Consider the following 21,330-nt stretch of genomic DNA (forward strand, 5'->3'; position numbering starts at 1 on the left):
ATCATCAGACACTGCTTCCTCACTCATATTGTCACAATGCCCTTCTTGACATGGTCCGCATACCCGTGAACAGATAAGTCCGTGTCTTTTGCAAGTGCACCGAAGTGTACTACAACCACGAGAACAATTGCAGTGAATTATTTTCAGAAGTGTTTCTGGCGCAGGTGAAGTATCCATCATCACTGCAACTAGACTGTTGTTCTGCAATTCCCATCCCCATTCAGTAGTGTCCATGGCCTCACCATTGTCCATCCAAAGCATCACTTGGAGGTAACTCCGAAGGGCATGATACTTCGTTGCAGAGGAGGTCGGTGGCAGTCGTTCAGGTGTAACAAAGCTTTTGGCTGAACGAACTTTTTGGCAGAGACTAGAATACCTCATTGCAGACAGATTGTCTCCAGGTTTGCCCCCGAACAATGCCACCATCGCTTTACACCCAGCGTCTTCAATCTCAGCTATGTTTTTCTTAGGTGTGGAAAACATCTTAGCACAGCTATTTAAGACAGAGTCTCCCTTCAAAACCTTGTGTAGAGCGAGTTTTTTTCCGATTCCAAAAACCGCGGAAGTGGTATCGCATCCCGTGAATGCATGCAGGAACAGAAGACTACTGCAGACATCGTTTCCAAGCAACTTCTTCATAACCTTAATGTCGTATACTGTTGCAGGACTCCCTTTATCCGAGTAGAAATAAAGCGTGTTGCCATCGCTGGTTGACGCGTGATGAAGTAACAACACCAATAGATCTGTATCTTCGCCAATGAGACTAGTACTTTTGTTGGATGACATTGACACTGCTGCCTTAACAATCTCCACATCTGCATCCCCCTCTGATTGTATTACGTGGCAACCTCTGTCCTTCATGCGTTGTGAAATGAGATTGATAAGAGACTGTTTGTTCTCCACATTCGAAAGGAAATCCTCCTTTTTCCCGACAAATTTCGTTCCTTCAGCAATGTTCACTTTGTTACTTGTTCGATTTTTGCGCCGTCTCTGATGGGTAATGTCCTTAGTGTTTGGTCCTCCAATGTAACCATCAAATACTATCGTAGCCTTACCATAGTGCTTTACTGTGAAAGATGCATAGTCGTCAGCAATTGAACAATATGTCTTTCCTTCTGACCACTTCAGTCGATGGAGAAGAGAACCTCCGTCAAGAACATTATGTTCCACTTCTGGTACATCCTTGAGTACTGCGTCATCTGAACTCTGTTCTTTTATAGCAGCCATCAGGTGTGCTTTGTTTGGTTTGCGTAAGAGATGTTTTGCCTCAAAGAGGGATGGTGGGTATGGTGAAAGTTCATAGGCCATCACCTCATCAAGGGAAAGATCAGCAGTTTGAGACACCACAAGAAACCTTTGGAACAAAAGAGCGGGGTCTATTGTTTTGTCCTTAGCAACGTCAACTGCCACACTAGATGCCAGGGTCTTGACTTTCATTGACCGCTTGTACTTAACTGAAAACAGTGATTGACCCTCCATTGTTGCCACTATTTCTCTGCCAATGGTAAACAGGTTATGGACATTCACATCCTTATTTGCATTGACACCGGTGATAATGTTGCGAAGAGACACTTCATCAGAGAAAGGTGAAAAGGTCTCGAGTTTATCTGCAATTTTCTCCAGGTCTTCACGATCTCTTCTCGTCCTTGACGTTCTTGCCTCCTTGTGTTGTTCACTGGTGACAAAGCTCTGGCGAGTGAAACCCTGCATTGCATCACTGTAGGAAGAGGACACTGGCACAGACAGAGTCCACAAGGCCCTCTGATGTTCGGACATTCCATTTCCTCTGGTGAGTCCTCCTGCAGTTTTTAGGGAGCGCATCAGAGCTTGCTCGATGACTAGGTCGCAACCCAGGCCTGCCCAGTACTGATCAGTACGCCTTACAACATGCAAGCCATTCATAAATCTATGGAACACTGATGGCATATCATCTTCCAGAGTGGTCATTGACTGGAGGTAAAGGTAGGCGGACTTCACATAGTTCCCATGCCCAGCAGCTGCAAAAATGGGCAAACATTCGGCTACAGCATGAAGGTGCATCAGCCAAGATCCTGTACGATCAGCCTCGATAAGCTCCCTTGCAATTCCTACCATCTGTTGGTAATTCAGCCATAGTTTACTGGTGCGAGAGTGAGCGGATAATCCATTTCTTTTGGTGGACAAGAGGTGGACAATTTCACTAAGGCAGGTAGAAGTGATGACCGAATTCAAGTCACTGTCCCCTGTCAGTGTCTGAGCATACAACTGCTCAAGTTCTTGCAACAGGTCTGCAAAACCGGGATGGTCGCAAAGTACTTTGTCTGCAACTTGCTGTGTAAGACACTGATCAAGGAGGAGATGGCCACGAACTGCACGCTGAACTGCCTTTCCAGTCATGATGTGTTGCACAGCATTGTCACCGTAAATTGTTCCCAAGATCTCTTTGATTCCACTCCCATCCAACAACGTTCCTATGGCACCCATAAGATTCATCAATGTGTGGAAGCTGCCGAGCATCAGGACAACATCTCGAACCGGGCTGTCTTCAGGCACCTCGTGTTTGATTTCTGACGCTTTCCAGTAGAGTGGCTGATCGAATGTAACAACTGCAGCGGATCGGTGTTTATCAGCAAGGTTGCACAGATACTCGAGAGTGGAGAAGATGCATGACTTGTCTCCGGAATACATGTCAATGATGGGCAGGAAGATTACCGAAGACGACCCCGGATGATCACAGTCTTTATGTAGCATGTGCATCATTCCATTCCAGCTCGGTGCAGGCTGTCTGAAGCGTAAAGACATCTCCCACAATACATCAACCCGATGGTCAATGGCGTCGAGAAATGGCAAGGGCTTGAATTTTATGTTTCGGCGAGTGTGTTTTGCGAAACGGTATTCCATTATATCAACTCTGCTTTGTTCAACTATCTCCAAGTCCGCAGTCTTCCGTCTGAGAACAGTGCGACTGACCTTCCTTCCTGGAGTCACAGTAGCTACCATCCCCATGCCGTGGAAAGTCCCCTTCCCATCTAACGTGATGATATTATGATCGACGTTGTCCGCAGCGAACAGCAGTGCCGTATCCAGTCTGTCTATGGTACCACCGAGTACATCCTGGCCAACAGAAGCGGCAGCGTTTTCCTCGAATCGCTGAACTTCCGAATATGATGAACAATATCCCATGGCTGAGAGACTGTCTACAAAAAATCGAGACCTGAAATGATGATGGAGCTGGACTGCTAACCCAAGCTGCAATGGAGCTACTACAGCCCTGGGACGTACAGCCTGAACAACTGATTGTCCAATGCTTGCGACCTTCCTGTGAATGTCCTTTCCAACGAAGAGGTTTTCAAGCAAGCAACGCAAACTCAGGGGGAGATAATCTAAGGCAGACTGACATTCAAGTGAAGAAGTCTTCGGATATTCATCGGTTGAAGATGGGATCTTAGACTTGATATCGCTCTTGATGAGTTTGGCCGCAGTCTCTATGATGGCTCTCTTCTGGGCTTCTTCATCCTTTTCCTGAATACTGAAATAGTCCCTCAGGATTATTCTTGTCTTTTCACGGAACGTTACAATGTTAGGCAACCCTTCACACTCTGCTATGAATAGCGAATCGCCATACTTCTCCTCCAGCTTATACCTCAGCCATTTATTACTATAGGTAGCACTGTCTCCTTCTACAAGATACTCCGTCATTTTCTTTGCAAGATCTGTGACAGTCAGTTGCTCTTCATCGTTGTCCTCGAGAAAGGCACACATTCTCAAGAACGCTTGCTCTTGGTCCATGTTCATCGGCCTCCCTACCTTCCGCGGTTTCTTTGTAGTAGATCCACCACCATGACGCATAGGAATTCCGTAATTTGTCCGAAAGTTAATGTCACATGAACGATGATACAGACAGTCTGCAGCATGTAAGTCCTTCCCAAAGTACGCGATTCTCCCTTGAATGGTGATTGCCCAGTCATCATTACGCTGTTTGCAATGTGACAAGATGGACCTTACAAATCCTTCCGTTTTAACAAAGCTATAGTCATCGAAATCAGCACTAGACCTTGTCTTCACCACTTCATGTCCACAGAAGAAACACTGCGTCGTGCTATCATAGGATCCAGTAGACACCCGTGTACCTCTCTTGGCAGGTGAACGATGAACGGAAGTAGCTTTCTTATGCAAGTCTATTTGTTTCTTGTTTATGTAGTTCAAACGACATCTCTTGTGCACCACCGCTCCAGCAGCTACCACAGTGCTAACGCCCCTCTCAATACTGGCTTTATTGATCCCTTCAGCTCCTTTCGCACCAATCACCACTCTTTCTCCGTCATCTTCTACTTCATGGCTGCATAAGGGGCAAGTTTCTTGACTTTCCATCATTCTCAGCTCTGTAAAAAAAGAAAAATCAATCGTTAGAACCGACAAAAACATTAGTGCAATCAATTTATTACAGTCATGAATGAAATCATACAAAGAAAACTATGCAGTGTTGCCAGACACTGAAAGGCGAGTCGCCTTTAACATTTTATAGCTTTGGCGGCCATATTCTTTGACGTCACATTTGGACCCTTTGTGGTAACCCTATTTTGGTAAACTTTTAGTATGTTTTTCCCTACATGTAATACTACCAAAAAAAAACAATAAAACGCTTTCTTGGAATTTGTTCAGGGTAAAGGTTTTTTTTTCGTATTTTGACTGGACTAATACGGTATATTACGGATATTAACTGTTTCCGGTAAACCCATTCATGTGGGTTGTAGGTATTTTGTTATTGTTTTGTTGTTGGTGTTGTTGTTTTTTTGGGAGGGGTTACTGTTTCCGTGGTTCTGTTGTATACATTGTTGTTTGTTTGTTGTTGTCGTTATATTTGTTATTCCTGGTGTTGTTACAAAATGTTTTAAGTTAATCCATTATGACAATTCCATTCTATTTTGCACAGTGGCAAAAGGAAAAGATTCAACAACGACGGATTCATCAACAAAAGAAACAACAGCATCATCATTATCATCATTATCATCATCAACAACAACAACAATAACAACGACTACGCAATTTTTTAATATGTCTTCCATTGGCACAGAAAGTAGTACAGATGCCATAAACTCCAAAACAACTCCAAAATCGAGGCCAAACTCGACTAGCATTGATACTGGAGTAACCGCTGACACTTTAAGTTCCATTTCTTCTAATACTGGTAGTTTGTCTTCAACACCAATGTCTAAAGCAACTGTAATGTCTGTAAACCCAGGGTTCAATTCAACTACTCCTAATACTGGTAATTTCTCATCGCCACCATTGGACAAAACAACTGTAAGCTCAGGGTCCAGTTCAAGGGCGGTAACTACGTCTGTTGTAGGGTCATTAGGGTCAACCGTGGGTAGTCCTTCCAACACGACCTTGACAACAGGCAGTGCAGGAGACACGACAATATCTACGGCGACAGAACATCCTTCAACATCTGTAGGTACAATAGCGACGGCAGCTACCCCATCGCCTTGTCGAGAAGGTAACTGATAGGTTTTAGTTTATTGAATAAGATGAGTAACCATCATCATTATCGTCATCACCATTAACATAATCACCATGATCACCATCTTCATCATCATCACCACCACCATCAACATTATCACAATTACCATGACCATCAATATTACCATCACCATCATCATCATCCTCATTATCACAACCATGAGCATCATGATCAATATTACGACCACCATTATCATCATCAACATAATCAATATTACCACCATCATTATCATTATCATTATCATCATCACTTCGTCACCAACACCATCATCATCATCAATATTACCATCATATTCATAACATCAGTAATGTCCTTACCAACACCACTGCGTCACCAACATATTCTCATCATAACCATCGTCATTATTATTGTTTTAGGTATTAAACATCTTGAATAAAATATTTTGAAATATGTATGATTTGATCATCTAAACATACAGTCCACTTCAAAGGTTTTTGGATGTTTAGAAAATAAGGAAAACAGTCATGCAAAAATGTCAAACTGTTCATAGGTCTTTCACGCACATTGAACAATATACAGTCAAACGTCGTTTATTTCGACCTGCGCGATATCGTCAGCTTATCAAAAACTACTATGCTCATCTCGAACCACAGATATACTATTTGTTTCGGTCACTTCAACATCTAGATACCGATTGTCTGTATATGTGGTGAAATAGCAATGCATCCGAAATGTTAACTATGTTCATTTCGAACCTCCATTATCTCGAATTATTTATTTCGGTCACTTCGCCATTTAGATACCTATATGTGTCTGTATATGTAGAAAAATAGCAATGCATGCGTAATGCTGACTAAAATTGTCATCATTAAGCTCAGCTTATTAAAAACTACTGTGTTAATCTCGAACTACCGTTATCTCGAATTATTTGGTTCTGTCACATCAACATCTACATACCGATAATTGTCTGTATATGTAGTGGAATAGCAATGCATACGAAATGCTGACTGGGTGAAATTGTGAATATTAAAGGGATATTACTGACAACGTTTTGCTTAAATTATCAATTTTACTAAACCCAACGAGTTTCGGGTCACCCTGGTGTTTGTAGCAGATCCAAATGGTTAACTTGTACGCCGGAAACTAGGGTTGATAAAACAGCTTTTATTTTTATTTCTTACATTATTTGTTTCAGGTTACAATAGAACAATCATATTCATCAAAGCGGAGACAACTCCAGGACAGAAAGTATTCTTTTGTGGAGGTATAGATGGTAACCATGTTACAGGTAAATCATTGTTGCTTTGCTGTAGGGGCGAGTTTTCCGTGACAAGTTTTCTTTGACGAGAAAAAAGTTATAAAGTTTGTTTTGTTTAACGACACCACTAGAGCACATTGATTTAATAATCATCGGCTACTGGATGTAAAACAGTTGATAATTTCAACATATAGACTTAGAGAGGAAACCCGCTACATGTTTCCATGTTTCCATTAGTAGCAAGATATATTTTATATGCACCATCCCACAGGATAGCACTTACCACGGCCTTTCATATACCAGTCGTGGTGCACTGGGTAGAACAGGAAATATCCGTATGGGCCCACCGACGGGGATCGATCCTAGACTGACGCCACATGAGGCGAGTAGTTTACCACCGGGCAAGGTCGATTCTTCTCGATGACCAACCAGACCTGGCCTGATGCTTATAAAACATTTAGAGTCTAGACTCAAGACTCTTATCAAATCTGAGACGGTAATGTCATGGCAACGCCATACAAATTGTTTGTGTGTGATGTCATTAAAGATTGAGACTGGACTCTTAAAAGGTTTATAAGCACGGTGTTTCCCGTTCCAACAAGTGCACCACGACTGACACATCAAATGATGTGGTATGTGCTCTCTTGCATATGAAAAAAAATGCGTATACAAAATTTATTTTGCTATTATTTAGGAGCATCCAATATGGCGATCAGGCGCGTGTGCGGGAAATTGTGCGATGGTGGTGGTGGGGGGGGGGGGGGGGGGGGGGGGCGTGGGGTCTGTACTGTGGCGAGGTATGATTTTAGGGAGAGGTTAAGTTGTGCAAGGCGCACATTAAGCCAATATTTTTCTAAATGTGCTACCTTAGAAGATAGAGGGTTGTACTAGACTGTGCAAATTCCAATATCTTAAAATGTGCTGTGGTGTCATTAAAGAAACGTTTCTATCATTTATGTGATGACTGATATTTTCCAGGAAGGTGCCTGTCCAACGCAGACGCCAGAAATCCATGTGTTATTGCCATTGAGCATTCGGAAACGTCAAACGATCCAGCGTATGTCAAGTGGTCCACGGGAGACAACTTCTTAGACTGGTATGGCGCTGAATCGAGTCAAGGCCGGTACACTGGTATTTCTGCTAGTGGTACGCCTTCAGTGATTACCACCAACCGGAGCCACTCGCCTTATTGGCATGTTCTAAACACGTAGGTGACATTAGTAGTATAGGTTTAGCCAAAGCCAGATGCAATTCACAATCTAGTATTTGAATAGAGACCTCTCTGTGCCTAATTCACCCTTTCATTTCAACATATTGTCGTGCTTATATCCAATTAAGTTTCAAGCACGCTGTCCTGGGCACACACACCTCAGCTATCTGGGTTGTCTGTCCAGGACAGCGGGTTAGGTGTTAATTATTGTTAGTGGTTAGTGAGAGAGAATAGGGTGGAGTGGCCTTTCACCTACCCATTGAGTCACTAAAACTCGCTCTGGGTGGGAGCCAGTACCGGGCTGCGAACCCTGTACCTACCAGCCTTATGTCCGATGACTTAACCACGATATAAGCACGAAAATAAATTGAAATGAAATGGTTCTCTACTTACTTGCTTGCTTAGATCCACTTTATTTATTTTATTTTATTTTATTTTAATTAATTAATTTATTTATTAATTTATTAATTTATGTATTTATTTAATTGCTTTATTTGCTTTATAGATTTGGTGAAAACTATTGGATGGCCGATCTATGCATGAATTGTAACGACACAGTATCTGGCTGGTTTGAAGTGAAGTCGGTGATTAACGGTTCCTGGGGTAACGACATCTCACAGATCTCCCCGTGTGGCGGGTCAGCGCCGCTTTCTGAACGTTCCCCCGTCTTCACCGGCACCAACCACATCGGTAGGTGTGGCAAAGTGAACGCTTTCATTCGAAACGACGCTTCTTGCATCATCAATGACGTCGACCTCCATAACCAACCGACGCCAAGTGCCATGCAGCCAACCACAGCCTACGATACAACTGTCGGTCCTGGAGAAAATTCGACGACCAATGAGATCTCGACTACTACTCGCGCACCGTCGTGTCCGACAGGTTCGTAAAGCGTGATTTAAAATTATATGTCGGCAAAAGTTAAAAGTTAAAGGTTTTTTGTTTTGTTTAACGACACCACTAGAGCACATTGGTTTATTAGTCATCCATAACTGAGTGTCAAATCTGAACGACAAAACCATAATTACGCCGTATCTCTGCACAATACAGTCATATGCGCATTTGGCAAAATAGTGGTTGATTCCATGAATCTCCATGCATTGCCTCGTCTATAGGAGGACAGCCACTCTCGAGGTGATCCTTTACTGGAGATTTAGTTCTTCTTGCATCATTACAAAGAGGACTGCCACGCCCAGACTAGTTTACTAAATCAACGCTCATTGTTGGAATAAGGGCATTTCATTTCATTTGAACTTATTTTCATGCTTATATCCAATTAAGGTTCAAGCACGCTGTCATGGGCACACACCTCAGCTATCTGGGCTGTCTGTCCAGGACAGTGGGTTAGTTGTTAGTTGGTTAGTGGTTAGTGAGAGAGAAGAGGGCGTAGTGGTCTTACACCTACCCACTGAGCCCTCAGGAACTCGCTCTGGGTTGGAGCCGGTACCGGGCTGCGAACCCTGTACCTACCAGCGTGAAGTCCGATGGCTTAACCACTGCACCACCGAGGCTGTGATGATATACACATAAACAGTGATGATATCAGGTGTTCGCAACAGGTGAGTATATCCTGTCCCACTGGTGGCATTAATTTTTAACTTTTAGAGAAAACCCGCTACATTTCCCCGATTAGCAGCCAGGAATATTTTACATGTAGTTTCCCTCAGAGAGGACAGCACATACAACATCCTCTGGTATGCCAGTCGTGGAGCACTGGTTGAGACAGGGGGTGGAGGGGTGGGGGATAATCAGAGAATAGGTCCACTGAGGTTATTCGATTATACGACGCAAATACCTAACCCAGAACGTTCTACCGACTGAAAGAAAAAAAGAAAGAAATGTTTTATTTAACAACGCACTCAACACATTTTATTTACGGTTATATGGTTAAGGACCACACAGATTTTGAGAGGAAACCCGCTGTCGCCACTAAATGGGCTACTCTTTCCGATTAGCAGCAAGGGATCTTTTATTTGCGCTTCCCACAGGCAGGATAGCACAAACCATGGCCTTTGTTGAACCAGTCATGGATCACTGGTCGGTGCAAGTGGTTTACACCTACCCATTGAGCCTTGCGGAGCACTCACTCGGGGTTTGGATTCGGTATCGGGATTAAAAATCCCATGCCTCGACTGGGATCCGAACCCATTACCTACCAGCCTGTAGACCGATGGCCTAACCACGACGCCACCGAGGCCGGTTTCTACTGACTGAGGCAAATCAATCCTCTTTATGTCAGTAAAACTGGAAGATGTAAAAATCCCAAAATTCCAACAGAATAAAGATACTGCCCCTTTTGTCCAAATATTATGGAGACAAAAATGCACTTTCTACTGGATTGTAACACACTTTATGTACTAAGAAAAGTTGCATTTAAAAGATTTGATCATTAAAAGTAACCATACACAGAAGATCGCACTTGGAGGAACAAGGACTGGGATGTGGAGGTTCACAGCAAAACGACGTTAAAAGATAGAAGAATCTGTCAGATGGGGAAGACATAATATGGAAATCAGAAGAAAAAAAAGGAAAGAGGATATTCGTAGTTTTTTTTTAAGAAGCCAAAATGTTTTATTTAAGTAATAGAAATGTGTACGGGTATCTTTATGATAATATAAACTTGTTTTCTTTATTACAGGCCTTACGAGAACTGTCATTATGATTCAGTCGTCAACATCATTCGGTCAAAATGTCTTTGTTAGAGGAGGGAATGAACACACCAGAGTCACAGGTACGATTATGGAAGTCATGCATATGACGCGTAATACCTGGGTGGGGTGGGCTGGGGTACGGTGGGGTGGGCTGGGGTACGGTGGGCTGGGATGGGATGGGGTGGGGTGCGGTGGGTGAGGTGAGGTGAGGTGAGGTGAGGTGACGTGGGATGGGTGTTGTCCGGCGTTGTCAACGAACCCCTATCGGCAGCTTTTTGTTTTCTTACATTTGTAAAATATGTCGTAGGATTGAACCAGTCCGATGAATCATTGAAGATTCCCCGTGCTGTGCTCTATAACTAGGCTAGTATGTAGCGAAATATGACACCGTGGTATTATATATGCTGTCTTGGGTAAATACTTATAAAAGATCCGTTGATGCTAATAGGGAGGGGATGGCAGGGGTCTAGCTTGGGATTTTCAGGTGGTACGCAGATTTTTTTCGGCGATGGAATAAAACGCTATTAGCATAGAGCATACACGTATTTACATCATATTAAAAAAATATATGTTTGTAATCTCAGATTATACAAACATATATATATATATATATATATATATATATATATATATATATATATATATATATATATATATATATATATAATGTTTTTTTTATTATTTATTTTTTTGTAATCTCAGGTGATAGGGGGTGGTCGGTGTGGGGTCGATCCCCGTCGGTGGGCCCATTGGGCTATTTCTCGTTCCAGCCAGTGCACCACGACTGGTATATCAAAGGCCGTGGTATGTACTACCCTGCCTGTGGCATGGTGCATATACAAGATCCCATGCTGCTAATCGAAAAGAGTAGCCTATGAAGTGGCGACAGCGGGTTTCCTCTCTCAATATATCCGTAAATAAAATGTGTTGAGTGCGTCGTTAAATAAAACATTTCTTCTTTTTTTTTTTTTCTCAGGTGGTACACAGCTGCGTACTTGCGTATATGGAAGCTAGGCCTCGTGGCAAGGGTAAAACGACAGTGCATAGTCATATCATATGAAAAATTGTATACTGTTTATGCTATTTCATACTGTGACCATTTCTTGCGAAATGTATATATTCTGCTTCAATTTAAGGCTGATTACAGCTGTGGCAAATAAAGTTATTGGCAGATTGTTTGATTGATTGATTGATTGTCGTAGTCTTTTTTTTTTTTTTTTTTTTTATAGGAAGATGTCAATCATCGGTCTCCGCCAATAATCCGTGTTGTGTGCGAATCACTCACAGAGACCCGCCCACAAATTCTCCGTATGCAGCTTGGGCAGTGGGCGATAACTACCTAGACTGGTACGGACCGGAACGTGGGCAAGGGCAGTACCAGGACAAGAATGCGGACGGAAGTCCCACGATGTGGACGACTAACGACAACAGGAGTGCTTCGTGGAATGCTCTAAACACGTAGGCTAAGTTACAGCGTATGGTTTACGGGCTTTTCACAACTGTTTGGAATCGGTTATAAATCTGTCATCATTGTGTCACTCATGTTTCGGGTGGGAGCGGGAAGTAGCCCAGTCGTAAAGCGCTCGCTCGATGCGCGGTCGGTCTGGGATCGATTCCCGTCGGTGGGCCTATTGGGCTATTTCTCGCTCCAGCTAGTGTACCACGACTGGTATACCAAAGACCGTGGTATGTACTGCCCTGTCTGTGGGATGGTGCATATAAAAGATCCCTTGCTGCTAATCAAAAAGAGTAGCCCATGTCTGACGCCATATAACCGTAAATAAAATGTGTTAAATGCGTCGTTAAATAAAACATTTCTTTCTTTCTTTCTTTTTTTCTCCATGTTTTGGGTTGTGTTTTCGCGGCCATATGCATTCAGCAATTACGTAACGCTCAAGAAGTGGGGTTATCCATAATTCCGTCAATCGGTGCCATTTCACTCAAAATTCGGATGGTTTACTTCGTTCTGGTTTTCCTTTCTTTTCTTCTTTTGAAAAAAAAAAAAAATTCTTTAATACGTGAATTGTAGATTTGGGGGCGACGTAGCCCAGTGGTAAACTGTTCGGTCGGTCTAGGATCGATCCCCGCCAATGGCCCCATTGGGCTATTTCTCATTCCAACCTATGCACCAGGTATATCAAAGGCCGTGATATGCTCTATCCTCTCTTTGGGATGGTGCATATGAAAGATCCCTTGCAACTAATGGAAAAATAAAGGGGGTTTCCTCTGTAAGACTTTCCGTCAAAATGACCAAATGATTCACATCCAATAACCGATAATTAATAATTCAAGTGTTCTAGTGATGTCGTTAAACAAAACAAACTTTGAATTTCAGATTTGGCGCGAATTACTGGCTTGCAGATATGTGCATGAATTGCAGTCAGACGGTTTCTGGGTGGTTCGAATTCAAATCTGTCATCACTGGATCTCAATGGGAAGGTAACATCAATCAGATTGGCACGTGCAACGGATCTGCTGACGTAACAAAACGGACAGCGCCGTTTACATCCGGAAATCACATCGGGTACTGTGGCAGACTGAATGTGTTTATCAGAGACAGCGGTGTTTGTACTATTAACGATTTATACGAAGACTTTGCAGGCACCTAATCTCCATTACGGAATTTCCCGGAAAACACGACTTTTAATTAGGCTACACCTTCATAATTTATCCAGAGTATGTGGAATCTTTGTTTTGTATTTTGTTACACAGATTTTATTTGATACAATCTCATAACTGATTGTATGGTGCGTTAGAGGGCTGGGTTTATATTTTGGCGGGGACTCAGGCCCTCTCCCCGTCCCCATTTTTTGTCAATAAAGTGAGGTGCTTTGTTTATCAAGGTTACGGCCATTAAGGTTACGCCCACCTTCAACTTCTGTTACAAAACCTTATATCCAAGTTACTGGTATATTGCAGGCAACAAGTATGTTCAGTATGTGAAAAAAAAGTATCATAAAGGTCAGAATTTACAAAGACGCAGATGTTTAAACGTTGTAAATATATGTAAACACATGCTGGAAGACAAAAAAAAGGCATTGTATACTCTTGAAAAAAAAAAATTAGGGGAATGTAGGAAATAACAGCCAATTATAGAAGTATCAAGAGATATCACTGTCTAGGATTAGATGCATGATAATAATGAAAGAATTGGGAAGAAATGACATTCAACAGTTCATGTTGGTAGCAGATTGTATGGCTGCCAACGACCTTGAAACAAGATATGGATGACATGTGAAAAGTGAATGTTCACGTCTTTTCATCAATAATGGGTAATACCATCACAATTCGTCAAACATTCGTTTATTCGGCGTGGGATGCTACGTATTAGTCTTCCAATGACAATTTGAGGAAGTCTATCCCACTCATTTTGCAGCGCTTGGCTAAGTTCAGCTAAGGTAGCCGGCGGCCGTTGACGTCGACGTACACGTCTCCCGATCATGTCCCAGACGTGCTCTATGGGGAAAAGGTCAGGTCTCATTGCTGGCAATTGCATTCTGGTAACGTTTTTTTTCTGCTGAAGGTAGTCATTTACGATATGTGCACGGTGGGCCCGAGCATTGTCATCTTGAAACACAAAAGGTCGACCAGAACGGCGAGCAAACGGGACAATAATCGGTGCCAGTGTGTTATCCCGGTAGTACTGATTAGTGACCCTCCCTTTAACAATATGGAGTGGTTCTCTGTCAGCCATAGTGATGCCAACCCATATCATAACTGAACCACCACCAAATCTGTCGTGTGGTCTGAGGTTGACGATTCCCCCAGTTGGCCTCAGACCACAATTAATTTCACTATATGTTTCTATATAGCCTTAGTGGCTATAACATTTGTATTAATATCAACAGGCCCGTGAAGTTTTGTATGTACCTTTGCCTGCATGGGGGACACATACCCTGAAAAGGACAACCCCTGTTGTCTAGCTCTTTCTCCCAGCATATTGGTTTAAACAGACACACCCTCTAAACCAGGCCGGAGTACACCCATTTTACACAAAAAACACTACTTTTGCATGGGCCGGAATTAACACAAACAAGTCTTCAATGTCAACAAGTTACACATGTTTACAAACTACATGCTATCCCCTGTCACTTCAGTCAAACAGTTGCCACTTCATAGCTGTCTGCCATGAAATAATCACAGTCAAACAGCAGACTAATTGCGCGGTCACATTTCCGGACAACCAAATGGGAAGATAACTGTAATATGAGGCCTATCAGTCCATTCCCCCCCCCCCCCCCTAAAAACTGGCCCACACTAAATGCATTCCAATGATATACACATTAAAGCGATGCTCAGTAAGTATCGGGATGTCACCTTTAAACTGAGAGTATATACAGGCTGTGTTAAAACACCTACCACAGTGCCTTGCCATGACCAATTTTGGCAATGGAAACTTGAGGGACACCAACTTCAAAATGTAATAACTTTATCAAATGTTGGAATTTCTTCATACAATGAACAGCTATTTTTTCTTCTACATACGTTCTATCTGCACAATGTTGTCTTGGAAAGATTTTGAAATATTTAAAGGAAGAAAAATCAATCATTAGATTTTACTTCATTTTTAATAAAATATTAAACTTAAATTTAAATTTGTGAAAAAAATTAAAATCTGAATCTGTAAATTTAGCATTTTAGATATGATAAGTGGAGGCTTATTAAAGATATGGTGACTGAATTCATGGTACATTATTAGAAATGTGTCAGAGGAATGGTGAAAGTCACAAAATTGGGGCCATTTGCAACACATTTTTACACACTAATTTCAGGGGAAATTAGACATGATCGGCCTCAGATTCAATTTTGACCTGCTGTATTTACTTAATCTACTTCATTTACTGTATTAGACATGTAGCCACTTTGTAAAAGGCAAAACAGTCCATATAAATGCATATTAATATGAATATGCCCTACAGATGTTACTTAGGTATACACCATAATATGTTTTTTGTTGACGACAACTTTGAAAATGAAGATTTTGTCACAAAATGCTGATATAAATCCTACCAAGAGGTACGTGCACCATATTTTTCAGTTTCCAGTGATAACTGTTAACAAGTGTAATCATGTGCCAGTGTCTTGGATACCTCAGTGTAGTATTTCTTGATTGGAAGGATGTTTGTAGTAATGACCACTGAATATGCATAATGGATTATTCTGCCATATGTATTACGAGCCAAATGTTAACCTATTTGGCACATTTTCTGCAATAAACTTGACAAGTGTACCAGCATCTGATTACTGAACACGATAAATACATTCAGACAGCATAGAATATTAGCCTATTAGATTTTCTAAGGATAAAAGACCATTTTTGAAAAATGACTGAAGTGTGTAATTTACATAAATGTAGGTGAAATGTATTATTAGAGTACTTAATCTTGTTAAAAACTGTATACTATTGATTTAAAGTGTTTAATTACATTTAGTAGTGATATATTCATTGTATTTAGATCTTCTGTCCAATTGCAATAATTGAGAAACTCGTTAAAATTCAATATGTAAAAAAATACAAAATCTCAATATTGACCAACAAAAAAATATTGCAACAACATGTAGTACCATCAGAGGTCATTTTATGCTATTTTGGAGAATATTGAAATTTAAAAGTTGAACATTTTAATTTTACTTTTTAATAAATTTAGAAAAAAGATTTTTTAATTTAATAAAATATTTAGAAAATAAATAAATGAGTTTTCATATTCCTTGTGGTATTCAGAATCAATCTGTGTAATTTCACCTCTCTGGTTATAATACTCTCATCAGAATCAAACATTTAACCGGTGTAATGTGTGAACTATATCAGGCCTCAGACCACAATTAATTTCACTATATGTTTCTATATAGCCTTGGTGGCTATAACATTTTTATTAATATCAGCAGGCCCGTGAAGTTTTGTATGTACCTTTGCCTGCATGGGGGACACATACCCTGAAAAGGACAACCCCTGTTGTCCAGCTCTTTCTCCCAGCATATTGGTTTAAACAGACACACCCTCTAAACCAGGCCGGAGTACACCCATTTTACACAAAAAGCACTACTTTTGCATGGGCCGGAATTACCACAAACAAGTCTTCAATGTCAACAAGTTACACATGTTTACAAACTACATGCTATCCCCTGTCACTTCAGTCAAACAGTTGCCACTTCATAGTACAGTACAGAGGGCAAAACATTGAATCTATTGGCTACATCACGCTGAATTCGATCAGTTTAAAGCATGTCAATAACCCTAATACGTTCTTCATGTCAAATTCCTATTATTTGTATCCTCATGTAAACCATCTTGTCAAAATCAGAATATATATCTTCCTCTTATGCCATTGCATAACGGCCTGGGTGTAATAAAGTTCTGTTCTGTTCTGTTCTGTTCTGTAGGCACTGCATCACTAATCCAAAGACAAACTATGCATAACATTCAAAGAACAAAGGTTAATTGATCATGACATTCAACAAAATTAACAGTAATAATCACTCGATCAGATTTATCGAACGCTCTGAAGTGTCAAAATCGCGAATGACGCCCTACCCGCGTGTACATTTTCGGCTGTGTTTGGGTGTTAGGTTGTGCAGCCATGAACGTTCTTTCCTAGGCAGTCATTTTTGAAAGCTGAAATCTGTTTCAATCATTGGTAATGACATTTGCATTTTAAATTCCCCTACTTTTTTTAAGAGTATATATTCGGTCCATAGCGTTTGCGAACTAAAAACGATTATAAACAATACTGGTTGCCTAGCTCACCGTGGCAACGTCAGATTAAGAATCAATCTTAATAATTCTGTCTCTTTGTGGTGTCAGGTAATCATCGAACCAGCGACGCTAATGAATCTGATTTAGATAATTAAATAAATACTGTAATTAGTGTACCTTAATATTAAAACAATTAAAACAAATGTTACTGTAACAATGTCTACACGCTCATAAAGCGTACATTAAAAACAATGGTTTTGTTGAAGAATAATGCTTGACAATAGTTTTATTTGTTTTAAATGTGATCACAGTCACAGACCTTTATGTGGAATAGCTTTACAAGCCAAATATAATGTGGAGCAACATATAATTTATGAAATAAAATGTATATTTCTTTTGATGAGTTTTCTGTTTTATCTCTTTTAATTACGTCACTGACCCTAGATTACGAGGTATGAAGAAAGAAATGTTTTATTTAACGACGCACTCAACACATTTTATTTACGGTTATATGGCGTCACACATATGGTTAAGGACCACACAGATTTTGAGAGGAAACCTGCTGTCGCCACTACATTGGCTATTCTTTCCGATTAGCAGCAAGGGATCTTTTATTTGCGCTTCCCACAGGCAGGATAGCACAAACCATGGCCTTTCTTGAACCAGTTATGGATCACTGGTCGGTGCAAGTGGTTTACACCTACCCATTGAGCCTTGCGGAGCACTCAATTAGGGTTTGGAGTCGGTATCTGGATTTAAAATCCTATGCCTCGACTGGGATCCGAACCCTGTACCTATCAGCCTGTAGACCAATGGCCTAACCACGACGCCACCGAGGCCGGTCAGATTACGAGGTATGTACATGTTCTTATCTGCACATAATGTATTTGGAGCTACATGCATGCATAGGCGTACGGGCTCCCATTTTTGTAAGGGGGTAAGGCTAGCTTTTGCCCGAATTAAACGAAAATACCTGAATCTGGAAAAAACATTTATTCATAATATCATCACTACCAAACAGCTATATAGGCTTGCAAACGAATCAATACGGATTCTTATATGGATTACAACTAATTTTGATGGTAGAATGATATACATGGTAAAAAGGTCTCAGGTTAGCAGATTTTCCCCAAATATTTGTATAATTTTTGCCCGAATTTGAGGTTTTGCTCCAGCACTAGTTGCCTGCCTCCTGGCTCGAACACCTATGGCCACACGTACCAAACACATTTTATTTACGGTTACCCTATATGGCGTCGGACATATGATTAAGAACAACACATATATTGAGAGAGGAAACCCGCTGTCGCCACTTCATGGGCTACTCTTTTCGATTAGCAGCAAGGGATATTTTATATGCATCATCCCACAGACAATATAGTAAATACCACGGCCTTTGTTACACCAGTTGTGGAGCACTGGCTGGAACCAGAAATAGTCCAATGGGCCCACCGACGGGGATCAATCCTAGACCGATTGCTCATCAGGCTTGTTGACAATAGTTACCCTGATTAATAACTGGGATCAATATACAATATACTATTTTTTCCCGTTAGTAATAACATCATGCGTTATTTGTGATACCATAATAGCAAATCGTCAGCAATAACACACGTGTGTTAACGATTTAAAGACATAAAATTGGCTGCTTCTAGGTGATGACCCGTCCGCCACAGCCATATCATCTAATAAAATAAACACGAATGCAATTAATTAATGCAGTGTAACGTAGACGTTAAACTGAAACTGGATCTGGATCTGGGTCTGGATCTGGATCTGGATCTGGGTCTGGCAAGTGTGGCAATATATATCTGGAGTATATTAATGACTGGATTTTTAAAGTCTTGTGTTATGAATTATATCGAGGCTATTTCATGGGGGTTGTCGAATACGATTTTTATGTCATTTAAAATACAGTGAAAATATGACTTTTCTCCGGATATCACTTTTATGGTTTCTGTAGATCTATATATTGCATTGTTATGCATATAATAAATAATTCTATTAAATGCGTTAAATTCATATTTTTCATTCTATAAACACCAACAATAATTAGGAGAGGGGGTGGGGTTCAACATAGCCCACAGTGTGTGCATGGGGTTGGGGTGGGTTTATGGTTTGTTTTGTTTGTTTTTGTTCTTTTTTTCTATGATAAAATGCACTTGTTTTCATCTTCGAGGGTATAAATCTTTTCCCCAACATTTTGAGATTTCTGTTTTAAATGCAGCAACTTCAGACCTATGGACTGATTAATATGGGACTCTCTCCAGTAGGTGTGGGACGTATCCCAGTGGTAAAGCGCACGTCTGATGCGCGGTCAATCTAGGATTGATTCCCGTCGTTGGACCCATTGGGCTATTTCTCGCTCCAGTCAGTGCACCACGACTGGTATACCAAAGGCCGTGGTATGTGTTATCCTGTCTGTGGGATGGTGCATATAAAAGATCCCTTGCTGTTAATCGAAAACAATAGCCAATGAAGTGTCGACAGCGGGTTTCCTCTCTCTTTACCCATATGTCCGACACCATATAACCGTAAATAAAATGTGTTGAGTGCGTTGTTAAATAAAACATTTCCTTTCTTCTTTCTGTCTACGACTGTGTCAAAATTACCAAATGTTTGACATTCAATAGCCGATGATTAATAAATCAATGTGTTCTAGTAGTGTCGTTAAACAAAATAAACAAACTCTCCAATATGTCGACAGCGATCGTGCGATAAAAAAAAAATAATAATAATAATAATAATAATAATAATAAAATGGTATAATTTTATTTAGATTATAATTAGTTTGTATCATGCACTAATTTAGAAGTGAGCTATGTATCAAAGTAAACATAATGAACTGGTATTATGCATATCTTTTCCCATATTGATCTTTAAAAAGTGGGACTCTTTTTTATGAATCACCTAATAAAAAATCACACAATCCATAAAACAGTCCACACACACACACACACACGGACACACACGGACACGGACACGTACACGTACGCGCACACAAACACACCACACAAACACATACACATACACACACAACACTCCCCACACACACATGTACACGCACACACATCACACACACTACACATACACACACACAACATGCACACACCTCACACAACACAGCAAACACAAACACACACACAACACTCCACACACACACAGAAACACAACACACGCATGTACAGACAGACACACACACACAACACACACACTACACACATAACACACGCATACACATATACAGAACATACACACACAACACAACACACACAACACACACACATAACAGACACACACACACACACACACACACACACACACACACACACACACACACACACAACACACAGAAACGAAAAGCAAAATGTTGGGACTTTGGTACATTTTGAATGTTCTCGTCTACGTGTTTTCATTACATTGTTAAATGAAAGGAAATGGTTTATCTAACGACGCACTCAACACATTTTATTTACGGTAATACGGCGACGGACATATAGTTAAGGACCACACAGATATAGTGGGAGGAAACCCGTTGTCGCCACTTCATGGGCTACTCTTTTTCGATTAGCAGCAAGGGATCTTTTATATGCATGTGTTGAAAATGGGCAGAATTTTGAAAATAGCAATTAGTAAAAGAATAGAATAATTTTTAAAAAGAAGAAAAAAATTACAAGCCAAAAATAAAAAGAATTGACTGCTCGGCCGAATATTTATATAATTTGGAGTATTTTAAAAAGACAGTCCAAAAATAAATAAGAGAAAGAAGAGAGGATCGGACTATTTAATAATATTAAAAAAAGAAGTAATTTCGACATAAAATTTTGAACGAAGGTCTAAATGTTTAAAGTCCGATCTATATACGTCCACGTTTAAGGCCGTTAGGGTGTGGAGGTTGGCCTATGGCGAACTGATGAGCGGAGAACCGGCAAAGGCAGGGATGAAGTGCTTCCATCTCTGGTCGGCGAGGATGGTTATGACACTTCGGTAGTCGTTGACGAAAAGGGCCTTGACGATCCTGTGGATGGTGTGGCTATCCATCTCTCTAATTAG

At 40.8% G+C, this 21,330-nt stretch overlaps 1 protein-coding gene across 1 annotated transcript; it reads left to right on the forward strand.

Moving 5' to 3' along the window:
- The first annotated feature begins 4,920 nt into the window (after window positions 1-4,920).
- On the forward strand, window positions 4,921-13,476 carry LOC121389615 (mucin-12-like). Its single transcript, XM_041521254.1, has 7 exons — window positions 4,921-5,479; window positions 6,660-6,752; window positions 7,701-7,929; window positions 8,438-8,814; window positions 10,571-10,663; window positions 11,813-12,041; window positions 12,919-13,476. The coding sequence occupies exons 1-7, from the start codon at window positions 5,035-5,037 to the stop codon at window positions 13,190-13,192; spliced, it is 1,740 nt and encodes a 579-aa protein (XP_041377188.1). The 5' UTR covers window positions 4,921-5,034; the 3' UTR covers window positions 13,193-13,476.
- The last annotated feature ends 7,854 nt before the right edge of the window (window positions 13,477-21,330 follow it).

The sequence above is a fragment of the Gigantopelta aegis genome, chromosome 15, assembly GCF_016097555.1.
Source record: "Gigantopelta aegis isolate Gae_Host chromosome 15, Gae_host_genome, whole genome shotgun sequence".
In the NCBI taxonomy this organism is placed as follows: domain Eukaryota; kingdom Metazoa; phylum Mollusca; class Gastropoda; order Neomphalida; family Peltospiridae; genus Gigantopelta; species Gigantopelta aegis.